The sequence below is a fragment of the Pezoporus occidentalis genome, unplaced genomic scaffold (genome assembly GCF_034315485.1).
Source record: "Pezoporus occidentalis ecotype Australia unplaced genomic scaffold, CSIRO_AGI_Poc_V1 ctg18, whole genome shotgun sequence".
Taxonomy (NCBI): Eukaryota; Metazoa; Chordata; class Aves; order Psittaciformes; family Psittacidae; genus Pezoporus; species Pezoporus occidentalis.
Genome location: NW_026913640.1, coordinates 9,343,170 through 9,367,301, shown reverse-complemented (window position 1 = coordinate 9,367,301; position 24,132 = coordinate 9,343,170). Strand labels below are relative to the sequence as shown.

The following is a 24,132-nucleotide window of genomic DNA, read 5'->3' as shown; positions in this document are numbered from 1 at the left end:
CCAGCAAGGCAGAGGAGGAAGAGCTGGACTCAGGAAAAGAGAAGCTGGCGGTGGGAGAGCCGGCAAGCACAGCAGCTACACCAGCCCCAGTGACAAGTACAGCAGCATCGTGTGAGAGTTCTGAAGGTTTTGAATGGCCTTTGGGTATCCTTGGGACCTGCCTGCTGATTGTGATGGGGATCAGCATGTTGGCACACACACAGACTGTGTTCTACCCACAACCATTTTGTCTGATCTCAAAAGTTAAGCAGAGTCAGGTTTGGGTCTTGTCTGGGTTTAGACGAGGATATAGGGGGACCAAAAGGTTTTCTCCAAGGCTGGACAGTGATGAGTGGCAGGGTGTGTGTGACAGTATGGGCAAGTATCTAGTCCACTGGGCCCCTCCAGTGCTTTGGAAGCATTGGAGATGGAAGGCAGCTGTATGGAGTCCCCAGCAACAAGCTGCAGAAACTGCTTAAGGGGACAGTGAATTATTTTAAGCCTGGTTGGCCCATAGCACTTCAAGCCATCAGAGCAGAGATGCAACACAGAGATGGACTCATGATCGAGGGGTGGACTTAGCAATGGACACTATTGCCCAGGTTATTCACGAGTGTGAACACTGCACACAGTCTCTCCTGCTCTGGAAGACTATTACAAGAGATGGAGCCTGACATCATGGACCAGATGGACTCAGCAGCTTTATAGGGACTGGTCTATGCACTAAGATAAGAGTATATTGAAAATGTGGGATCTGAGCATGACATGAATGGTACGGAATAAGGGGTGGATAATGTCCTGGGTTCAGCAGTAGCAGTCATTTTTCCCCTTCTTGGTAGCTGGTGCAGTGCAATGTTTTGACTTTCAGCTCGGGAACAGAGCTGATAACAAGCGATGTTTTGGTTTGGCCAAGGACTTTGTGAGCCTCATGCTCTGCCAGGGAGGAGGGGAAGCCAGGAGGAAGCAGAGACAGGACACCTGACCCAAACTGACCAAAGAGGTATTCCATACCACAGCACGTCATGCCCAGGATGTAACTGGGGGTGAGCCGGAAGGGCTGGGACACTGAGGGGTTGGAGGAGGTATCGGTCGGAGCTTGGTTGGGCCTGGAGGGCGAGTTATCGGTCGGCTGGTGGTGAGATGATGTATTCTCTTCCCTTGTTATTTCCTTTATCATTATTATCATTGGTGGTAGCAGTAGTGATTTGTGTTATACCTTAGTTACTAAACTGTTCTTATCTCAACCCGTGGGAGTTGCATTCTTTTCGATTCTCCTCTCTGTCCCTCCGAGAGCAGGGGGAGGGCAAGAAAAGGGGGGGGAAGTGAGCGAACGAATTACCTGGCTGGGTTTAAACCACGACACACAAGCACTCCAGTGTTCACAGGCTGTCATCACAACTGAGCAAAAACCAAGACTTGTGAACTCACATATATTCAGTAATGGCAGTTTTACTGATTCTACATCTCCCCATCTTCCTAACAAAGGGTATTTTTCCAGGTAAAAGGAGTATAGACTTCAGAGTCACAAGAAGGAAGTAAACAGCCAAAACCAAGCTCTTAGCCAGGATTTTTAAAAACCTGAAGCATTTCTTTCAATACTACACCACAGTCTTTTGAAATGCTTTTTTGCTATGAATTTCCCAAGTTTAGTTACACTAACAATCAAATCTCCACTTTTAGTTTTCAAACTAAAGACAAAACATATGACTTTTAAAGAAACCTTAAATTATTCCATGTTTCTCATTTCTTTGAGGATGCACTTATGTTAACATATTTAGTTAGCACACATCTGTCCATGATACATATCTATGGATTTATCTACACTAACAAAATTGCCTAACTTTGTACATTTGTGTTGCAATGCTTCTCTTGGTGCCAAAATACGCCAGGAGCAGGGTTTCAATTGAGTAAAGAAACAAAACGATCATCTCGGTGCTTACTTTTCCTAACCAATTAGATGAGTCTACACTCAGTGGCAATGACAACAACCGAGTTCCTAAATTTTCTGTCCCGGATAGCATTTTTCTGCAATATATTCTACAATACACTTTACAATTAATTTCCATGAAATTATTATAATTTAAGTGTACAAAACCATCAAAAACTGAAGAAAATCAAATACACTAACACAGAAATCATGAAGATGAGTTTAGCAGAATCAAGCCGCTAGAAACGTTGTATCATTTTGGACTACTTTGGAAATTTGTTCAACTAAATCTGTGCAGATGTTTGTGGACGAGCCAGGAAACAGCTCTCAAGGAACCTATGGTTGTGATGCTTTATTATTTAGAGTCTAAATTAGGATCTCTAAATTTTACTAGCAAAACACACACTCTTATGAAAGCTACCATTAAATACACATTATCACCCAGTATTTTAATTATAAAAAATGTGCTGTAATCAAGTTTAAATGCAGCAGATGATGCAAAACTAGTCTCACTCACCGCTGAGGGAGAAGTCTGTCATTGGATAGGTAGCCTAGTTTATGTATCTCCTTACTGTAATCTCCATACTTGGACTGGACAGCATAGGAAGCCAGAAGAACTGCAGTTTCTGGTGGGCAATATATTTCATCATTTAAGATTGCTTCTTTGACTTGCAGGAAGAAAAGTCTCTGAGTTATTTCCTGAATTAATTCTTCAGATACATCCTCTGGAAAAAACTTGGCCCTGAACTTAAACTGCAAAGGATTTTCTTTCCTTACATCTTGCTGTGTTACCTGAGGGAGAGGAATAAAGAAAAAAATAAAAAGAGTGCTAAATGGTGTATTAAATATAATTAGCTCAGCAGTAATGAACTCTCTAGCTCCTCTACACAGAAAGCCAGTACTTCCTGACAAGGCCACTGTGGAACTCACTAAAGGTTCACATGGCACTCAATCATGTACACTGACTTGGATAAAACAGACTATTTTGAAATACTACTCAAAGACTGTTTAAGAGGTTTTTTGTAGGCTTGTGTGAATTGGTACTTATCACAATAAAGATCTGGAAAAAAAGTTGTAATACATACTAAAAAAATCAAAACTACACCCAAGAATGCATTGCAGGAAGTAACAAACTAGTGTCTAACAAGGTTTCTTTAGCAAGAACTACATCACATTTCTTCAGTGAAGTATAAAGTTGGATTCTTTTAAAAATCTTTGAACTACTGAAGTAAATATACATGCTTTGCTCTTGTGCAAAAAAAACATAACTGCATTAATCACATTATTTTTCTAGGATGGATAAGCCTTATGATTTTTGTGAAGAAATCAGATGTGGTCATCTTAAGTGTCTACTTCAAATTTCAATGAAAATTCATTCTTACGTAGAAATTTCCATTTCATTTGGGCTTAGCACTGATTATGATTAAAGTAAAACCACTCAAAATTAAACTAATTTTAACATCAAGTAATACAGTGATTGTTAAAAGGTACATTCAAAGTAAATCTCAAACATCCTAATTCCTCAAGCACTTTATTACACATTTAATTTTATGTAGACCAATAGTCCCTCTAGAACTTCGTCAGCATGCATGAAATGATGCATCTCTTTGGTTGACTCACAGAAAGTTTCAAAAACTGTAAATATAATGCAACCATTTAATCATGTACATAAGGCAGCGTTAAGTACTATACTCAACACTTCAGCTGTCAATTTTTAATGTTTTTCTCACTTTTCATTATTGTCCATCTGACTTATATACCGCGCTTCAATTTAATCTCGCCAGTAAACGATTAGTTGTGCTCTTGACGTAATAAAACCTTATTTGCACACCTATTCTGTGATTTATCAGCTCTTTCCTGTATTTACCATACACATTTAAATAGTAGCTTGCAAGTTAGAGCCAGTTTATGATGATGCATTTAAGAATCAAATGCTACAAGCTTTTTTTAAAAAAGATAACTGCCTTATCAAAATTAAAAGAATTAGCACTCCCTTGCCACTCCAGAACAGCACCAGCAACTTCACTTGCTGAAGACCTTCACTGAGCTTTGCAAATGATGCACCAAATCCTGTAATCTCCAATCACTGGAGGCAAGCCATCAGGGCTAACACATTATTTGTAGCACTACACTTATTGCTTATGAAACAAGACATATATGAAATTCTAGGAGACAGCTTTAGAGGTTAGCAGGTTTAACTTGTTGGATTTACCACAGAGGAAAAGGAAAGATTATTATTAAATGCAGACAGTGGCACTTGCTCCTAAACTACCCCACTAATTTACCTCCGAATACTGAAGATAAAATAAGGCATTCTTGATTTGGATGAATTAAAAAAAAAATCTCTGTATGCTAAACAGTGCCATTAATAACCTGACAGCCAATATTAAAATAAAACCTGACCATTCAAACTCATAAACAGAATTTAAAGTAAAATGACCTGGTTCCCAATGGCTGGGAAATACAAAGTACGCAGTGCTACTGGGGACAAACAAAACAAAAATTGTCCTACAATCTACCTAGTAGAGATACATAAACAGCAGGTTAGGAGTCTGTTATTAGTGCCTTGTTTGAAGATCTATAGCTGTATACACACAAATTCTTGAAGCTCAAATACTTCACATATGCCCCCCCCCCCCCATAACTGTGACATATTTATTCTCATTTTTTGCTAGATGAAAACAGGATAATCATACGAATATAAGTTTTCCTAATGAATGCATCACCATGGTACTGGAAATGGTATCCTACTCAAATTAAATGTTGATGCAGATTTGCAGGTTTTTTTTTAGAACCAACCAAAATTAACACTGCATTTTGTCATTTAAAACAAATGAAAGCAACTTCTCAACTAAATTTGAAGCCAGCTATAGCTCACCTACAATAATAAAGCAGAAAGCCTTAAAAAAGTATATTTCAAACGGTACACTTGCCTAAATACTAGGAAATTGTTACCTTTTTATTTAGCTTCAGCCAAGTTGAGTAGCCTTTGCTGTCCACATACTGTAGCCCAAAAAACCAGACTTCACGAAGACCAACAGTTTTTACCACCTAAAGATAAATGATCCATAATCATCAGTAAATGCCACAACAGGGTATTTTTTAAATGGTAATTAACCTACAGAAACCATCTCAAACTGAAATGTAATCAAGCTTTACAAAAACAACAAAAAACAATCGTAGCAAAACATCAGGTATAGGGAAGCATTCATCTCAGAGTTTTAAATAAGCTCAAGCACCATGTTGCGAAACTACCAATTGGAGTGTGCAGCTTACTGCATGTATCAAAAGCGGCTCCCGAGGAATATGAGGTAGTAAACAGGACTCTGAAAGTATGTCTGGAACTTAAACAGGCGAAGTTTAGATTGGATATAAGGAAGAAGTTCTTTACTGTAAGGGTGGTGAGGCACTGGAATGGGTTGCCCAGGGAGGCTGTGAATGCTCCATCCCTGGCAGTGTTCAGGGCCGGGTTGGACAGAGCCTTGGGTGGCAGGGTTTAGTGGGAGGTGTCCCTGCCCATGGCAGGGGGGTTGGAACTAGATGAACTTAAGGTCCTTTCCAACCCTAACTATTCTATGATTCTATGATTCTAAGTGACCTGCAGACATGTAAGTCCACTTCAAGAGAAGACAACTGGTGAAACTATAATAAAAAATAATACTTGTGGACAAGTATGAGGTAATAAAACAATGAATAACTTCCTTCAAATATTCTGAGATCTTCAAAGAGTTAATGATAAAAAGGGTAAGAACAATCTAGCTGACAAACCATACATGGATTTCCTATTAAGATTTCTAATCAGGTCTCTCACCAAAGGCAAAAGAAACAAAACTGTCCTTCAATAGAGGGAAATTCTTTTTATGGATTTGCTAGTTAAAGAGAAATAAAAAACAAACAGTTTTCACAACAGACTTGTGTAATGACAAGGGAAGCCCCATCCCCCACCCCAACTTCACACATGATCTGCAAAAATGGATGAAAACTGATGTAACAAAATCTGCCATAAAAAAACTTCCTTAAAGATCTGGATCTGTGAATGAACAATAAAGGAAGATGAACCTCAGTAAGAGACGATATTTAATAAAACCAAAATACTGTATGTAACAGGCAATAATTTTAATTACGTGACCAAAGTTCTCATTGAAAAGGGAAAAAATCACACAGCTGCTATATTACTACACACATCTGTGGTATTCTCAGACCTTTAATACATATATGTACTGGTTATATCATCTTAAAAATGGATGCTGCAGCACTGGGAAGGTTTCAGAAATGTTGAAAAGAATGACCCGTGACATGGACATTTTTGGCATTAGCTAAGATGAGAACTAAGTCTACTGACAGAAAAGGGAGGAAAGGAAAAATATGATATAGGTTTATAAAGCTGGCATGGCATGTAGAAGGAAAATAGAGAATGATTATTAATTATTTCTGACAACATAAGAATCAAGAGAATCAAAGGAAATCATTAGATAGCAGGTGCAAAGCAAAGCAAAAGAAGCACTTTTATTACACAGTATAATGAATCTGTGGAATTATCTTACAAGTTTTTAGTATAGTAAAAGTCCACATAGATTCAATAAGCAACTAATGAGAGATACCCAGCAAGTTTATTAGATGACTAAACTCAGGCTCCAAAAGGTCCAGTATGGCAGTACTTATGTATGTTCTCAGGTTGGGCCATTCTGGCAAGCTGGTTTACTGAAGGCTGTTTTATGGAAGCATTCAGATGTATGTGAAGTAAACAGAATTTTACACAAAGCTCCTCCTCCATTTTAAAGTAGTACTACCAGGTTGCAAAATTAGGATTTTGAAAATTAGAAAGTGTCACAAGATAGCTGTGCAAACTTACATCTGATGCCTTGCATACCTGTATTATTACTTAACAATCATTCATGTGTGCACCTTTTTTCCTCCTCTCTCACCTTCAAGCTCCAGAGCACAGAATGGACAATTTCCATGGATGCAACCTGATTCCTTTAGTAAGCACAGTTATTTTGCCTAGAATTCCTACACCACTGACTTTAGAACATAAGAAATACTAGCAACATTAACTTGTTCTTAGCATGGTTCTGAGTAACATTAAACTTGGTGTCCTGACACAGAAATTTCAGACCTGCTGCTGCTTTTGGCACAGATCTCCTGCATGATGTTGATCAAACTATTTATGGCTTTATCAGATGACTGAGAATACTCTTTGCTTTGCAGCTGTCCAAGTTGATCCTTAGTACCTGATCAGCCGTCTGAGCTGCAAAAGACGGCAGTAAGAACTGCACATGCTCAACAGCTCTGCCCATAAGGCATAAGGAGACAAGTGTTTATGCTCACAAAATAATATTCTGCTCTCACCTGCTGACTACGGCCCTTCATATGGGATGCACATTGCATGTTTTTTAAACACAGGCAAGTTGTCTACTACAATGCATAGTTACACACATTTGTGAACCAACCCTAAAAAACAGCTTACACATTAGCCTGCTTTACTTCAGGCTCCACAAATAAGAAAAGAGCATCACCTACCACTGTGCCTCAGCTCAAAGGAAAGAGAAAAACATTTCTGTAACTTTGTACCAAGATAATATAAGCATTTAGGCACAGCAGTAACGTGATATGAAAAATAAGTACAGAATGAGAAACTTAGGAGTTTGATTCTGCCTCAAAAGATGCATTAAGCAGCTTCAGGAAAGCCTTCATCACAACTGTAAAAGATTTACACAACCATCACATCCTTCAACTTGTCTATTAATAGGCAATAAAAACTTCTTGGAGAAGCAACCAGAGCAATAGACATGTTTTGGCAAATCAAAACATACACATAAAGACAACCCAGCAAGAATTTAATTGAGTCAGATTCCGAAAGTTCTTAAGAGAGGCTTCTGAGATACCTGGGAAGGACAGTGGGGTATAGCTTGAAATAAGGGAGACAACCCTCCCATTCTTTCTGAATGGCAACTATAGTAAGCCAGAGGTACTGATGCTCAGTATTAACACCTTATTGAAAACAACAAAACAATCCCCACCATTACCACTAGTGTGTGGAAACATATCCACCACAGGGCTCTTCCTCTTCTAGGAAAGTTCTAGATGCTAAACTGGTTGACTAAAGGAGAGATTCCCTCTTGCCTATTCTGACCACTGTCAGGACAGACAAAAGGACTAACAATAAATGTGTTAAGACACCTTTTAAAATACAAGCAACTTTTTTTTAATGTGTTTGTGCAATAAATAAGAACTTTACTGATTTTTGCAATGGAAAAGATAAAGCCAGAGACATCAAATGCTGTTAGTAGATGAAGATGATGAAAACACATACACAATAGGAAGCAAATCAACAACTCCAGAAAACACCAGTTAAAAGCTTAAAAGAACCACTGACTGAGGACAAGTTGTTTAACAAAAATGTAGAGGAGCACTAGACAACAGCTAAATTCATGGAGGTCATTTTCTGCAATCAGTAATTAACAAGTCTATGCAGAAATGGTGGACATGACAGTAAACCCTGAAGACCAGCCCTCTCAGTAACAGTGTGATTTGATTCTCTTTCTATGAACAAACAACATAACTTTTGTCTGAAAATTTCATGCTGGTTTTGCAACACAGTTCAGCTGTTGGTGTTACTCTGTGGAACTATGAATTTAAGATTAGGTTGAAAACGCTTCTCTCACAAAACTCTGCAGGTTGATTTTACTTGAGCTAACAATTTTTCAATTTAAACTTCTAGAAGTTGATTGTAAGAGTTGGTCAGATGTCAAACACCACACAATGAACTGAGGAAGAAAGCTGAAGAGAGAATGAAGAAGAATTCGGAGCTGGATCTTTGTTTCCCATTTGTGAATGCCCCAATTTGGCTGAACCTGATTACCTGGGCACAAGACATTACACAGCAGAATGTCACCCCACCCAACACAGCATGTCAAAAGATAGCAAAGGTTGGTAAAAGACAAGTAACAGCCTGAGGCTTATGTGCCATGGAATACTGTACTTTTTATTTGATGGTGGTGTTGGTTAGACAAAAAGCAGGACAGCCCTTTTCTTCAGGAGGTCTTTGTAAAGCGTCACGAAGTCTGAAGACACACTGCTACCGAAGTTACAGAAACGGGTGGGAGGTAGAAGTGTTAAGAGTCAGTCATTTCAAACAAAAACTGCAAATGAACTTTCATTCACCTAAAAAACACACTACCAAAAGAGAATGTGTAGTTCTAATGAGTCTGCAACCCATAAGAACATTAAAGCCATAATTTTCGCTATTCCACTTAGCCTTTTCTCCCCCACCTTTTTTTTTTAACGTAAATTTCAAACTGGATCATAGGACAACATTACTTCTCAAATATCTGGGAAGTGAAAAAGTACCTAGAGCTTCCATTCGGGGAAAAAAAAAAAAAAGGGTAACTTTCCTTAATGAAGTTTTATTGTTACATTCATTATTAAATAGTGAAGGCAATATAAATTACTTTTTACATGAAAACACTTCTGCTTTCTCAAACTATGCCTTAATTCCCTCAATAGTTTTATGTGCTTGTACACATACATACACAGAGACATAAATGAGTTACCTGATCAAAGAGCTGCTTGCCTGTTGTACTGGGCTGGATGGCAAATTCCAGCTCTGCGTCCATTGTGGTTACTCTGACATTGATCTACAGAAAATAAAAAAATATTTAAAATCATACTATAACAGTACCATGCTTCTACATAGTGTGATTAGCCTGTAAGAAATAACGTATGGTAAGTAAATTCAATTTTAATGGCTTTACATCCACACAGAACACAGCAGATATAAAAATGAAAAATTTGAATTAAAAAAAAAAATTCTCATCTTTTATTTAGCATTAAAGCATACTCAGGATAATATTTAACACTAGGTTTGAAGGTCAGAGCAGGGAACAAAGTTCAAAATCAGTTTAATGGGATAGCTGACATGACTACTTAGCACTCAGAGAACACTGGGACATTCAGGTACTGGGCACTATCTTTCAGTGGGCTTCATGTAAAAGTTCCTAGTCATACACATACCATTTTAAGGTCGTTATATATAAAAAGACAAGCAGCCTCCTGCCCTGCCATTTCTAAAATAAAGAGGTTCAGCAATCTTCAAGTATACAGAACCAGAGCTTTCACACCTCAGGACAGACTACTAAACAGGTTTTTCATCAGTGGAAGAGGAACTATAGAAACTAGCTGCCCTTAATACTGATCCCTTTCAATACTTTACTACAAGACTGAAAAATCACATCTATACAATAAACTTCTTCCTTTTCCTAGGAAAAGAGAGGACTATTTTCTAGATGACTCTTGACAATCCTTGCTTTTATTTGTTCTAAAACAAGCAGTTAAATATTCTAGGAGAAACTGGAAGCCTATCTTACTTGAAGTACAACAGTCTGTTCCGATTTCTCTTCAACTGTTACACAGAGAAGTGAGAATTCTCATTAAACAAAACAAAGTATTAAATGCACGGTTCTGTCTTCCCACTGTTAGAAGTGAGAAGTGGCTTATTGTTCCTACTGCCAAGGTATCACATTTTATTTATCTTTAGTGAATAGGAATACAAAGTGTTAAAGTTCAAATCTACTTTGCTATAAATGCAAAACCCAGAAACAGGAAACTAAAGGCACACAGATATACCTTATTTTTTTTCTCTCTACTATAAAATATGGAGCAGGAATAAATTAGGACTTGTATGACAGGTTCCTACGCTCCTTGATCTATGCCTGTGTAAACTATTTCCACTATTTTCCATAATTTTGCCACCAGGTGGAATACTTTGAGAAGTGAGAGCCTGCAAAAGTCTCTGCAAGAAAAGAATACAGAAGGGAGATCTAAGGTGAAAAAAGAAAACTAAAAAGAAGTTTCCCTCTGGAACAGACTACACTTGTTCACTCCTTTCTTTAGGGTCAATGTAAATGACTTTGGCCATAAACTGGATACATGACAAAAGTAGTGGGAGTCTGAGGACCTCTAGGTTATAGACCTGCAAGCAGGGAAGATAGTGGAGGTTAGCAAATTGTTTTTGTGTGCAAACACTGATAAAGAACAAGAGTTGAAGGCTTTGGAGTAGAAGACAGTAAACTTTGATTGAAAAAATAAAAAAATAAAAAATTAGTGTGTCAGGAAGAGGACCAAGAGGTGTCTTCTTTAGATTCTCCTACTCTGCTCATATTGAGAAGAAAAAAAAAAAATTGTTCTCTAACAGAGCAACCCATTTTAAACAAGTCTGTTAAAAAAATCTGCCAGTTGCCCACTGGGTTGACTCAGGGGTCACCCCTTAATTATAATAGGTTCATTTGTTAAAGCAGCTTTTCAATTTTACAAATGAAGCTTGCTTACTTGTAGCTGCCCTAAAGCAAGTTACAAAGGATAAGGCTAAAATGTAACTTTATTAAATACCAAAGACTGTCATTTAACAGCACCACTGCCAAAACAAGAAGCATCGAAGGAGATCTACAAAGAACAGCAAGTTCAACTAATTGCAGCAGACAAGTTCCTAAAGAGTTGGAGCAGAAAATTCCCACATAAGTATCCTTATAATAAATGTCATAGTCTATAAATACAAGAATTACTACATGCAAGTCTATATTCCTCACAAGAACTAAAATATTCAAACAGTACAATAACAGATAGAGAGGCAAGCTCAACACAGTCTAGATTCTGGTCACTTCTGGACGTTACGGCCTCAAATAAAATCTGAATACACGGCTGCTGCATCTGCAATAGATACAAACACATCAGGAGTACTGGCTCACTTATACACCTTTAACTGCTTCAGTTTTCAGCAATTTTCTTTTTCTTTGAGCATTTGATTAACATATAGCCCAATTGCTAATTCATATCTACACTTGTGGCTCTTCTAAGAAAGTCACAAATTCAATGATAGCAATATTAAAATGTTACCTTTTCTGATATGAGTTATTTAAGAAGAGACTCACAAGGTTAACACTACACTGGGTAGTGTAGTGTTACTACACTACTCCTTTTGAAGGCATTTGGACTGACTGAAGATTTTTTGGCATGCAAACACCGATCTTTTACTACCTTAGAACATTGTTTCACAGCTTCAGTTATTTCTAGCATTGGAAAATAAGAACGTTACTTTTGGCAAAGCCTGAGACTGAGCCCACAAGTTTTACTTATCTAAAACTCAATCACACAGCACCCTCTCAACAAAATCAAACCCCTGCTGTCATTTATGCTGTCTGTAAAATAAAGCTAATCAACTGCATTAATAAGAGTCATGAGGGAAGTTTCCACATTATAAAAAGGCAGGGAATTGAGAAGACAGCAGAGAACAAAGGCCCAGTAAATTAATGGACTGCCACTCATGTAACCTGCTCCTTGGTATCTGGCTACTTTGAAGCAACACTTCTAATGTGACATTGTTGACAGAGGGAAATTATTTGAACCACAAATTGGGAAGACAGACACTAATCTGAACATAAGTACTCTGAACCAACTTTACTACATGAATATGGAAATGGGAAGGAGCTCTTGCAATGGTGACTAAAGAAACAGATGAAGGTTTCCTGAAGCAAGTGCTGGAAGGCTACTGCTCATACCACAAGACCCATATAATGCCTGCTTTTCAATCTTGCTCTCACCAGGATCACACATCTTCCTTCAACCTTTGGGAACTATGACAAAGCACTAGGCAAGATGTAGCCAATTCCTTCAACTGCTCAATCACAACACAAATCCTCTTCTGCTGTGCTAGGGCTCAGGGTAAGAACTGCAACAAGTCTCATTTGGTATATTCATACAGAATTTTGACTGAACTCTGAACAGATGTCTTCTATGGATCCTGCTCTGGTAAACTAATCAAGAAACTCTGTAGATGATTCCGCAATTCATAGGAGTATGCCTGAGAAAACATCCCTTTTTCCTGAAGTTAAAAACTGGCTATATGGAAACATTATCCTTGATGCCACAATTTAACAATTTATATTGCTAATTACAGAACTAGATGTCTCTAGCCATATATTAAATACTAAAATACCATGGTAGTCATGTCTGGGAAACACTTAAAAATGCTGTTACAGTCTTAGTAATTGAGTAACTTAGACTTTATAAATTCTCTGTCAAGGTTCATGTGGTGAGCCAGAGGTGTGGAGGGAGCACGTGGGGTACAGCAGCAACGCAGAGGCAGCCTGGAGCACCCTGCCTGGATTAAGACCTCTGCTGTGGTGCTGGCAGCAAGCGGGTCCTACACCTCATGGTGATTAATCTCAAAGGGTGAAAATAAACAAACCCACTAAGAACTGCCAAAAATGGGAAACAGGAAAAGTCAATTTAAAACTATTTCCCTTTGTCCTATCACAGCAGGCCCTGCTAAAAAGTCTATCCCCCATCTTTCTTCTAGGCCCCATTTAGGTACTGAAGGCTGCCCTAAGGTCTCCGAGGAGCCTTCTCTTCTCCAGACTGAACAACCCCAACTCTCCAGACTGTCCTTACAGGAGAGGTGCTTGAGCCCTCAGGGCATTTCTGTCATCCTCCTATGGACCCTCTCCAACAGGTCCACGTCTTTTCTTGTGCTGAAAACTCCAGAGCTGAACACAGGACTGCAGTGGAGGGTCTCACCAGAGCAGAGGGGCAGTATCACCTCCCTTGACCTGGTGGACGTGCTCCTTTTGATGCAGCCCAAGATACAGTTGGTTTCTGGGCTGTGAGCACACACTACCAGCTCATGTCCAGGTCTTCATCCACCAGTACAACGAAATCCTTCTCCACAAGGCTGCTCTCAATCCCTTCATCCCTCTCAAGCCTGTATTGATACCAGGGGTTGCCCCAACACAGGTGGAGGACCTTGCACTTGGCCTTGTTGAACCTCGTGAGGTTCACATAGGATCACTTTTAAAACTTGCCCAGGTCCTTGGCATCAGAACTAGCAGTCTGAGTTCACCTGTATTTTACCAGAGTTGGTTCAAATTACTTTAGCATGGTCAAGAGAAGAACACATACCTACATACATGTTATTTTTGTGAAGGGAGCAACTGAAGTTTTGATAACATGTTGCTAAAGGGTTATGAGGACATTTGCCACAGCTCACAAAATAGTATTTATTAAAAAAAAAAAAGTAAAAAAAATCTGAAGTAATTTATCTGTGGAGGAATTTATCAAAATCAATGAAGAATATAGTCAATGAAGATACACAGAGCAATAAACATCCACGTGCACATATTAAAAGCACACATTTTATATGAGAATTATACTTTTGTTGTATTCTTTCACTGCTTTAAGACTTGAAAAAATATAGCTTAATAGTCTAGTACTTCCTATTATTGCACTTCAGCCATTGTGTGCAGATGTTCATTGTGGTACTTCACCTTTCATCAGGAAGCCCAAAACTGAGAAGGTATCAATATTAGTAAGAAAGCCATTTCAAATTACATGGAAGAGGTTTTGCTTTGTTTTGACAAGCAGTGTGAATTAGTCACATGTAAAAGCCACAAAAAAACAGTCCAATTGTCAGGTATAAGGAAATTTCATATGGCAAAAAAAGGTTTCTTCACACTAGTGCAGCTGATAACTGTATCAAATTTGCATATTAAATAATTTGTATCAGGGGTAGCAATGTGTTGGTCCCACTGCTTTACACACTGTACAAATACACATATCACACTCTGAATATCAACCTCAAAGCAGACATTGGAAGAGATGTAAGAGAAAAGTTAATGAAGATAAGGTAAAAAGATAAGGATTAAACAGCATTAGGAACAGAAGGCTACAGAATAATGGCAAAGAGATTTTACTAATAGAGAAACCAGAAAAAAAACAGCCCTCCAAACTGACATCAGTTGTCTATTTATGCTGCAGAAACAATCTATTCAAACCATAATTCAAATACTGCACTACACATCTCAGATTTTCCTGTAAAACAACAAGGAAACAACTCAAGGGGAAAAGTAATTTTACAGTATTTTAATTCAACCACTTTAGAGAAATTAACTTGATGTTGTCCATATTTGTTCAAATTTTAAACATACAATATCATTCAAGAAGCCGGTATCTACTCCTTCTGAATACACAACATTGTACAACGTTCAAGCCTAAAAAAAAAAATAAATAAAAAATAAAAGACTTCTTTTTTTAATCTTAGTAGCTTTGACATCTACCCACTACTACCCAGCATAATGCTTTCTCCTTTACGCCTTGCTGCCTTGTGCAAAAATGCTGCAAACTACCACCAAAAACAGCTGGTAATTTTAACTCCTCATACACCCTCTAAATGTAACTAATATTTCAGTCAATTAAACCTAATCTTCTTAGCCTATGAAATGATTAACTGTTATGTAACTAATGAGGTCTAATTTTAGTTTCTATGTTTCTATTTTTGGGGGAGATCTTGGAGAAAGGCATACAGCTGAGAAACATTCTGTCTGTTCTTTTAGGAAGAAAACACCAAAAATAAGATTGAACAAATTCTATTCTTCAGCAAGCAGAGAACTAAACACACTGAAAACAGAACTCCAGTTTTGATTACAGCAGCAAGGAAAAAAAATAGGGGAAAAGCTCCTGAAGATTTACCATTCAAAAGAGGCAACCAGAGCAAAATCTGAGGTTTCATTTTTATAGATAAAATTACTTAACCTTTGACATGTACTACTTCTTCATTCACTGATTACTAATTATAATTACAGCAACCTGGAGTTTACAGGAAGAAATCCATATGACATTTTCCAAGAAATGTAATTAATTTAATTTCATTTTTTAATGGTTTCATTAATTCAGCCTCCAAGATCTCACATGTGTCTATTTTGCCAGAAGACATACAAGAACATCCCAGCACATAAGAACTCCTTATATAAAAAGCCCCTCATAAAAGGAAAAAACATTACCTCATCTTCAGCATGAGTCCAGCTTCTCTCCTAAGATCTGGTAGCAAATTTCCATTCCTAGGGTGGGTTGTGAGCTCTTCCAACATCTCTGCTATCTCAGTTTTAAAGATGCTTTTTTTCTGAACAACCACAAAACTGCATTTCCTATGATTTTCTCAGGTCCTAAAAATAGAGGGGACCCTGCCTGCCTAAATTTTCATGGTTCCAGTCACAGAATTTAAAAAGAAAGAACCTCACTCAGGCCACCTTTCTTTCAGTCATCACTTCTGAGACCTCACTGCTCTGCAGCACCATGGAGTTGGGGGCTTCAGGAAACACATGTGCTCACAGTGACTTTACGCTTCACTCTTAAAATACAGTTTTCCAGTTGAGAATGTCTATCAAAGATACTATTCAATTACCATAGCCAGGACTCAAAAAGGTCAGAAAACAGTATGCTGCAAATACATTTTCCTGTCCTTAATAGTGTAGCTTTCTGTAAGAAAAGGGCAGGATACAGGTAACTATCTCCAACTTCAGGAAGTGCCAAGATATTGCTCCCAATCCACAGGTGAGAAAAGAAGAAATTATAGAAACTATATTGTATGGCCATTTGGACAGCAGTTCAAGAGCAAATCTCAGAACACAATTTCTAGCCCTTCAACAGGCCCATGTTCACATTAGTCAGTAACCTGTAACAGTTCCAAATGCTGGCATGCAATACACATTATTTATAATGGTAATTTCTGATTAAAAGCAAAAACCTTCTATACATAGAATCATGGAATAGTTAGGGTTCTTTGTATAGGTATGAATATGTCTACACATAATGCACAAAGACATGTTTATTCTTAGTAACAGATCTGCTGCCCTGCTCATAACCTACTACCTCAATGAAACATCAGAAAACCAAGAAAGCCCGAAGGCAATTACATAAACCAATCAAGTTGAATAGAAATAACCTGTCCTGACAATTCAGTTCCTTTTCCAAATGCTTTGCTCACTGGATACAAGGGGAAGAGACAACCAAAAGTCACTTAACACATGGCAGATGAAATCCTGAGCAACCAATATTACATCAACAGCAAAATAATCAAGCTGCTGAATAATTATCTCTTCAAAGAATTCTAGAACTATTATCAACAGAAAAGCTTGAGGTTTGGGCTCTTTTTTTTTTTACCTGGATAGAAAATTGAAGATGAAGTGAGATGAACAGGAGACCACAAACAGTTTATTTCCTCCCTTTAACACTTATATTCTAGGTTTCACCCTCTGCCATGGTAAAACTGCCACCTATGTGGTAGTCACAGACACTCTACACATGTTCTGGCTTCCCCTGCCAAATCCTGCAGCAAGTTCTTCCACTGATTCTCACAGACTTTTAGTCAGGCTCTAATAATGCCTCCATTAACCACTGTATGTCATCTCATCTCAAAGTCAACAATTCTTGAAAAGTCATTCCTCCTGCCAGCTAAATGGGCTCCAAGTTCATTGTGGTTTGTAAGTACTGCCCCATCTCTAAGTAAGGCTCCATGTAACTTGCATTACCAAGCTTTCTTGATCTTTTTTCCACACTGGTATTAAGCTATCTCAGCTCCAACTGTACATTATTAGATCTTATGAAATCTAGAAAGGGCAGAGTCAAAACAACTACAGCTGTTATAAGATCACCACTCTAAAACATGAAAACTCTGTTAGATCTTCAGATGAGTGAAAAAAACAGCTACTTACTGGTTTCGGCATTTTTCTTGTTTGCTTTAGTCCCTTGTCCACTTAAGTCTTCTACAAATGCTTTGTCCTCTTCTGCCAAAAACAAAATTGAAAGGGTTGTTTTTAAATTAATCAAAACATCACAGCAAACAGTACAAATTCCCTGACAGGTAAACAAGTGCTCTACACATACAAAATGCACTTTTCAGTAGGTGCCATATATAAAAAGCAACTAAACCAGTACCAGAGTCTACAGGTGCCTGATCAGTAGCCTCCTTTCTAGTTTTTGTAAAATACGAATCCACTAATGTTAGAATAAAGTGACAATAGTTCCCCAAGTGCTACAAATTCTTTTAAAAGCTTCTGGTATCAGGCATCTTCTAGTATCAAAAACCTTTACCATTATTTACTAAGAAATAAAATTCATACAAGGAACTCCAAAGCTGCAATTTAATCTGTCAACTCTAGTCAAACTTGAAACATCATGAAAACAAAGAAAAAAACTAACGCAGTTTTAAACCATAGAAACTGTCTTTCACATCTATAAAAGCATACTTTTCTCTCACTGAAGGGATGATACGCTTATTTTTCCCAAATGAAGAGAAGTGCAAGTACACCACAGTAAAAAAAAAAAAAAAAGAAAAAAAAAATCCTGCTCCACTTAAAATAATACATCTTTTCTTCAAAAAAATAAAAATAGAAAAAAAAGCAGAAAGTCTGTAAGTTATGTCCACGTGGTAATGAAGGTATTTGCTGTTGTGTTCTGTTCCAAAAAAAGGCTTTATGTCTTGAAAAAAATCTGCTTGCCATGATACTGGTAGACAGCATCCTGCCTCCTTTTCAATTCATTCTATCTCAAGCATTTTGTTCCCTTCTCGCATGATTTTAAAGTAATGACTTCCATGAATCAGTCCTGCTGCTGGTCTGCAAAGTGTACCAAAGATGGCATTGCCTTCAAAAATAGTATTAACTGGAATTACACTTATGGCAAGAAAAAAGAAAGTGACATACTAATCAGAATACTCTGAGATTCCAGCATCGTAACACTCCATGACTGCATCAGATGAATAAAATTTTCAGAAGTGCTTAAAAAAAAAAAAATACAATAAATAAAGAAAAAAAGATACAAGGAACCCCCAAAATATTTAGAGCGATTTATTTTTAAAAGCAATTTTTTATATAAATTCTCATCCATAAATAAAAATGCAAAGTATAGTTATATATATTTACAAAAAAGTTATTTTTCCTTGCTTCTTGGCAATAATACAGTAAATATTAAAAACATTTGCACAGCAACCTAAGGTGCTCTACCACTTAATTTGTATTTCCTTTTCTAATCTGTAAAGACATGTTTGAGAAAAAGGGCTAGAAAAAAAGAGATAAAGGGTGAAAACAGAATTTGAAAGCATCAGTATTGTTTGCTGGTAAAGAAAAATTAATGTTAAGACTAAAGATTACATACATATCTTACGGTATAATGCAGATATGGAGCAAGTTTCATTTAATGAAAAATCAGCCTGAAAAAAATTAAACCATCATCTTTCTATTCATGATGATATAATTAATGTAGCACAACTATACACAATATTACATTTGTCTAGTATAAAGACATTACATCCTGTAGATGTATTCTTTTTTTAAATGATAGCAGATATTCTAAAGCATTTGATAGCAGCAGTAAGACTACTGTTCTAAAATATTGTTCAATACATTCTTGACAAAAAAGAAAAAAGAATAGACTTTTCTGGAATTCCTCTCTTTTTTTTTTTTTTTTTAATCACAAAACCTTTTGTCGGGGGGGGGGAATAGGTTTATAGGTGCTTACAACACTGGATTTTGATAAAATTCAACAGCACATTTCCAGTTCACAGAAGAGACTGTTTCTCCCTCTTCCCCCCCCTTTCCCTAATGTACTCCTCAGAAAAAAATGGAAGGAAAGTAAAACGCAAACCAAGCTTGACTCTAATATCTGCTAACAGTAAGCAGGATTCTGAGCTGTAGTAATCCCTGTGTTCACCTTTTTGACAGCAGAGGCTCACTGCTTGCAAAACTGAACACAAATTGAAGCCCTAGAGTTAAGACTCAGTTAATTAACGATGCAAAAGCTAAATTAGATTCTCATGCACCATTTTATAAGCGTGCCAAGCAAACAGTACTAAAAGGAATATTAAGTAGTGTAACTATTCTTATGTGCCTACAGTTATATTAGCATTGAAAAGAAGGGCCATGGTAAGATGACTGATAAGAAGTCCAGTCTCCAGAAGACAAACGCCAACATATGGCACAAAGCCGAGATCTGTGTTATCAAGTGATTACTCCCTGGGGTCTTTAAGAGAAACCATGTCAATCACTTTTCAAAATGACTGTCAGACCCTCATACATTCTGGCACTGCAAATTCTTACATCCCAACTTACTGCTTTGGGTTTTACCCAAATAGTTTGTTAAACTACTACCAACCAATTCTAAATTACTTATTTGAAAACATATATTAAAACCCTAAGGTAATTTTTAAAATCTAAGCTGTGACTACAAAGTTTTATACATTAATTCTGTAATCAAATCACAACTGGTAGACATGCAATTTAAATGAGTTTACAGAATTGTTTGCATGCAATAAAACAAAGCTGTAAGCTAGAAGTAAGAATCCTTGTGCAAAACTCAATAGAACTGAAGCCTGTCAGCCCCAGAGACCCCACAGGCCTAATAAATTATCACAGTACATGGGCAACAAGAAAAAAAAAGGGGGGGGGGGGGGAATTAACAGCCCAGATATTTTTTATTGAAGTGTTTCCTGTAATAGCTTTTTCTAGGATAAATTAGTAAATAAACAAAATTCTAACGATTATTTTTTAAAAAAGAAATCTGATAAATTTAGAGGCAACTTTGTTGAATTTGTTTCTATGTCAGATCATAGAGACCTTGTGCCATATTACAATGGAAAAAATAAAAATCAAACAACTTAAATTCATGGGCCATGGTATTCATTTTATATATAATGCAGAAAACAGCCTGTGCCTATGTGCTTTCATACTAAAAATGTTATGCAACTTCTAAAGAGTATATTCACACAGAAGCATTACAACGAAGTATTATATGAATATAAAAATCAAGTTCACAGATCTTAAAACTGTGCAAAAGTTGAAATAAAATAAGCAGTGAATAGAAAAATAACACCCTATCTTTCCCAATTACTGGCATCAGCTAACACTAAAACCAAAACAAATATAAGGAAAATATTTGGCCAGAAGAAACCCAAAATCATTGCCAGAAATATCAAAATCACTGCCAAAATATTGTACATCTCCCTGTCATTACTGGAGTTGGAGTTCATGTCTGCTACTTACACATTTCCAATAAATTTATATTTAGTGGATGAAACCTTATCAGTTTCATTAAATTGTTATCTTTGAAACAATTAGTTACTCAATCTTAACACTCACATGAAATGGCACTGCAAGTAAGAGAAAAACAACCCAGTCAGCTAGGATTGGGAATGACAGCCCTGTCACTTCCCTCATTCTGAAACCAGTTTGTGACCTACTAGACATAAAGACTCATCACTTTGGTATTTAAATTCCCAAAGGTGCCTCTTCCAAATCAGGATTAGTAGGCTTGTGACTTTGCAGAGTTCCTACTGCTGTAACACTCCAGCCCTTGAGACCTTCACAGCACATGCACTATCTGGACTCTGGACCAAATCACCAAAACATCAGCAGGCTCCACAACACAAGCAAACAAAAAAATCATCCAGAACATCAAGAATTCTCTTGAAGAGCTGAGAATTCAGCTCATTTCACTACAAGGCAGTTGGGATTTTTATATCAGTATTATCCATGTTGCCAGTTATGTCACAGAAGCCAACAAATAAAGCAATTGTTGAAAGATGACAAAGCTTTCTTCGCAAGACGATGGTGAATAAAATGCTTCATGCCAAAATTCTGTCAAATAGTTCATGCAGCAGCTGGTTTCAAAGGAGACATTCATACACAGCCATGGGGCTGAGGTCAGGTGAGGATGGGACAGGAGGCAGAAGGCTTGAGCAGGATGCCCAGCTGGCGCAGAACCAACCCTCAAAAGTGCGATCCCCATCTGACATCTTCTCTCAGAAGCCATCTCTTCAGCAGTGTGCCTCCTAAGCTCTAGCAAGAGCTTCAGTCTCTATTTTCCTACATAGAGATGACAGGGACAACAGACCTTCAGCCACAGCAATATAACTCACTCATTTACAGGAGCTTACTTAAAATTATTATTCTTTTTCTTTTCAAAGTTCTATATCATTGCATTTTTTTGTGATACCTGAAAGTTTTAGATCTTTGGCAGCAGTAGGCAACTTACAGGCCAATGTACCTGACTAACTGGTCTCAGCTTTCTAAAGGAACGCCTCTCTGCTCCAGAGCAGCCTGTGAATGCCTGCAGGGCAATCTTCTTCTACACTAACAGCTCTCTAATGACACACTCGCTGCAGTCCAATAACGACGTTCATTCGTCACAGACTTTACTTCTGCATACATCTTTTTCAGACTGACAGAGAGGCTGTCTGGGATGCAAGTAAACCAAGGCGGGGGGGGGGGGGGGGGTGGGGTGTGGGAGTGGGGGTGGGGGAACGGGACACGGACGGACCAAAACAAGCCATCTAGCTCACAAAGGAAAAAAAACAATAAGAAAAACAAAGAGCTGAATTCTGTAAGTAACATGTAATAACTGAGATTTGATGAGTGCTAGATATCACATGCAGAGTTTTACATACTATTTGAATACTGTATCTTTACCTTCTTAAAAAACCACCATTTTCCTCAATCCTCCCTTCCCTGAAATACTTGATATAGGCTTGCTGTTTCTTTGAAAAATAAATGTAATACAACTGGTAAATTGTTACACACTAAACATATTTATAGTTAAATTTATTTTGAAGAGTGAAGTGTTCCTTCTAAACTGCAGTTCCTGAGAACTTCAGAAGCACAAATGAAAACTTGGCAGTTGCCAACACAGTAGTTAAAAGAAAAAGCAACGCAGACCAGCCAAAGAATATTCATGCCATATTTGCAGTTTTACCAGTTAACAAACTGGTATGCTATAGCTGTGCTATACAATTTACATACAGTGAGTATTTATTAAGTTTAGTAACCTTAACTTCAAGTTTTAGCTTCAAAGTACCCACAACTGCACTACTTAAAATAACTCTAATATTTTGAGTCGTCCTACAATGACAGGAATGCCATTCTTCCCATGTACATCCGATATACCAGCAAAAATGGAAATTAAGGCTTGTGACTGGTGCAGGTTCTCTGCTGTTTCAAAGTGAAACAGATCTTTCTCTAAAAATTCAGTTAACAAAGACACATGACATAACCAAAATTCTGAGTATATCCCATTTCAAAATCATGTCTTCTAAATGATGCTGTTAAGTCTCTTAGAACTGGCTCTGTAAGATAAAGGTAACTTCTAAACCTGAAGTGTCCATATACACTAGCTAGTGTTCTTAAATCGAAATGTTCTAGTGTAAAGATTATTAACTCCCTTTTGGGGCCAATGCAGTATTTGTTTTTCCTTGTACTACATGACTTGAAGGTTTCATTTCACAGAGTGCTCAATAAACATCTAAAACAGAAAGGAAAAGAAGCTTTTAAATTCAAAGCACAGTTAAGAATTAGCCTCCTGGTAAAGTTAACCCACAGATGCAGCCCTTCAATGTTGAAAAGAAAAAGTTTACCTAGGCCCCTTCAGCTCTGGGGTAAACTTGCTGAGCATGCAAGATACACAGAGTGCTGCTTTAATGGATCAGTATCATTCAACAATCAGGACTTTCTTCAGAAGTTTGTATAAAGCTTTGTTTACATTTATAGACTTGAAAATCCTCCCTTTCCTCTACTCCCACAGACTCCCAATGCAAGACAAAGTAATAGGACAGCTTTGATGTATTCAACACATCCAATAGAAAGTAGTAATACCTTAACTTCCCTCTTTACCTCTGCCAAGTGAAGTACCCCTTCTAAAAAAGCAGAGCAAGAATGCTGAAGAAAGGCCACATACTTATCCTGGCAATGGCTAAAGTAACTTTCTTTACCAGGAACTACCTTCTAATATCATAACTTCTGCACTTCTTACCCCTCTAATTTTGCATCTTGTAGGTGGATCCATATTCTCACTCTCTCTATGGCTTTACCTAATTTTCTGTGAACCAACTTTTTTTCTGGCAATTTATCAAGCCCTGCAATTCTCTCCTCTGCAATGGCAGAAAGAGTCAAGACAGAATTCTTTTTGTCATCTCTCCTAACACTTTTACACCATTTCTTTCAGTCAGCATTCAAGGAAAACTCTCTGGACAGCTCCTGACATGTCACACCATGCCATTTTCCATGTGTTTTCTAAAGCTGTTTGTTGTACTTTTGCTCTCTGGTCTCCCAATCTGATAGAAGAGCTGTGTCACTTCGGCACAAAGCTTGGAAATATGCCACTGCCTTCCAATTGCCATTTGCTGGGAGGCTGCCTATCTGGGAACACTGCACTCACTTGTACTTTATTTTTCTCACAGCCTCTGTTATGCTACATCAATAGATCAAAATTGGTAAGTTGAATAACCTAATAAAGTTACTACTTTCTCTTATCTTTAACAATCAAGAAAACTACCTCATCACAGCAGCCATAATGTTACTGTACACCAACTCCAAGTCTTCTCTCACAACACATACTGCCCAGCAGCACTGTGC

At 37.5% G+C, this 24,132-nt stretch overlaps 1 protein-coding gene and 1 long non-coding RNA gene across 3 annotated transcripts in view; one reads left to right on the top strand and one right to left on the bottom strand.

Annotated features, from left to right (window-relative positions):
- RDX (radixin) overlaps positions 1-24,132 on the bottom strand; it is a 50,719-nt gene that overhangs the window by 25,063 nt on the left and 1,524 nt on the right. Inside the window, exons 2-5 of one of the 2 annotated variants that reach the window (XM_062615283.1) lie at positions 17,446-17,517; positions 9,460-9,543; positions 4,862-4,957; positions 2,424-2,698 (exon numbers count right to left, since the gene is read on the bottom strand). In XM_062615283.1, the coding sequence (XP_062471267.1) occupies positions 2,424-2,698; positions 4,862-4,957; positions 9,460-9,543; positions 17,446-17,457 (467 nt within the window). In that variant the 5' untranslated portion in view covers positions 17,458-17,517. Of the gene's footprint in view, positions 1-2,423; positions 2,699-4,861; positions 4,958-9,459; positions 9,544-12,501; positions 12,521-17,445; positions 17,518-24,132 lie in introns of those variants that run through there. The other variant, XM_062615284.1, reaches the window with a different exon arrangement.
- On the top strand, positions 941-13,374 carry LOC134161933 (uncharacterized). The gene is made up of 3 exons (XR_009964146.1): positions 941-979; positions 10,661-10,730; positions 13,260-13,374. It is a non-coding gene; the product is annotated as an uncharacterized LOC134161933 (long non-coding RNA).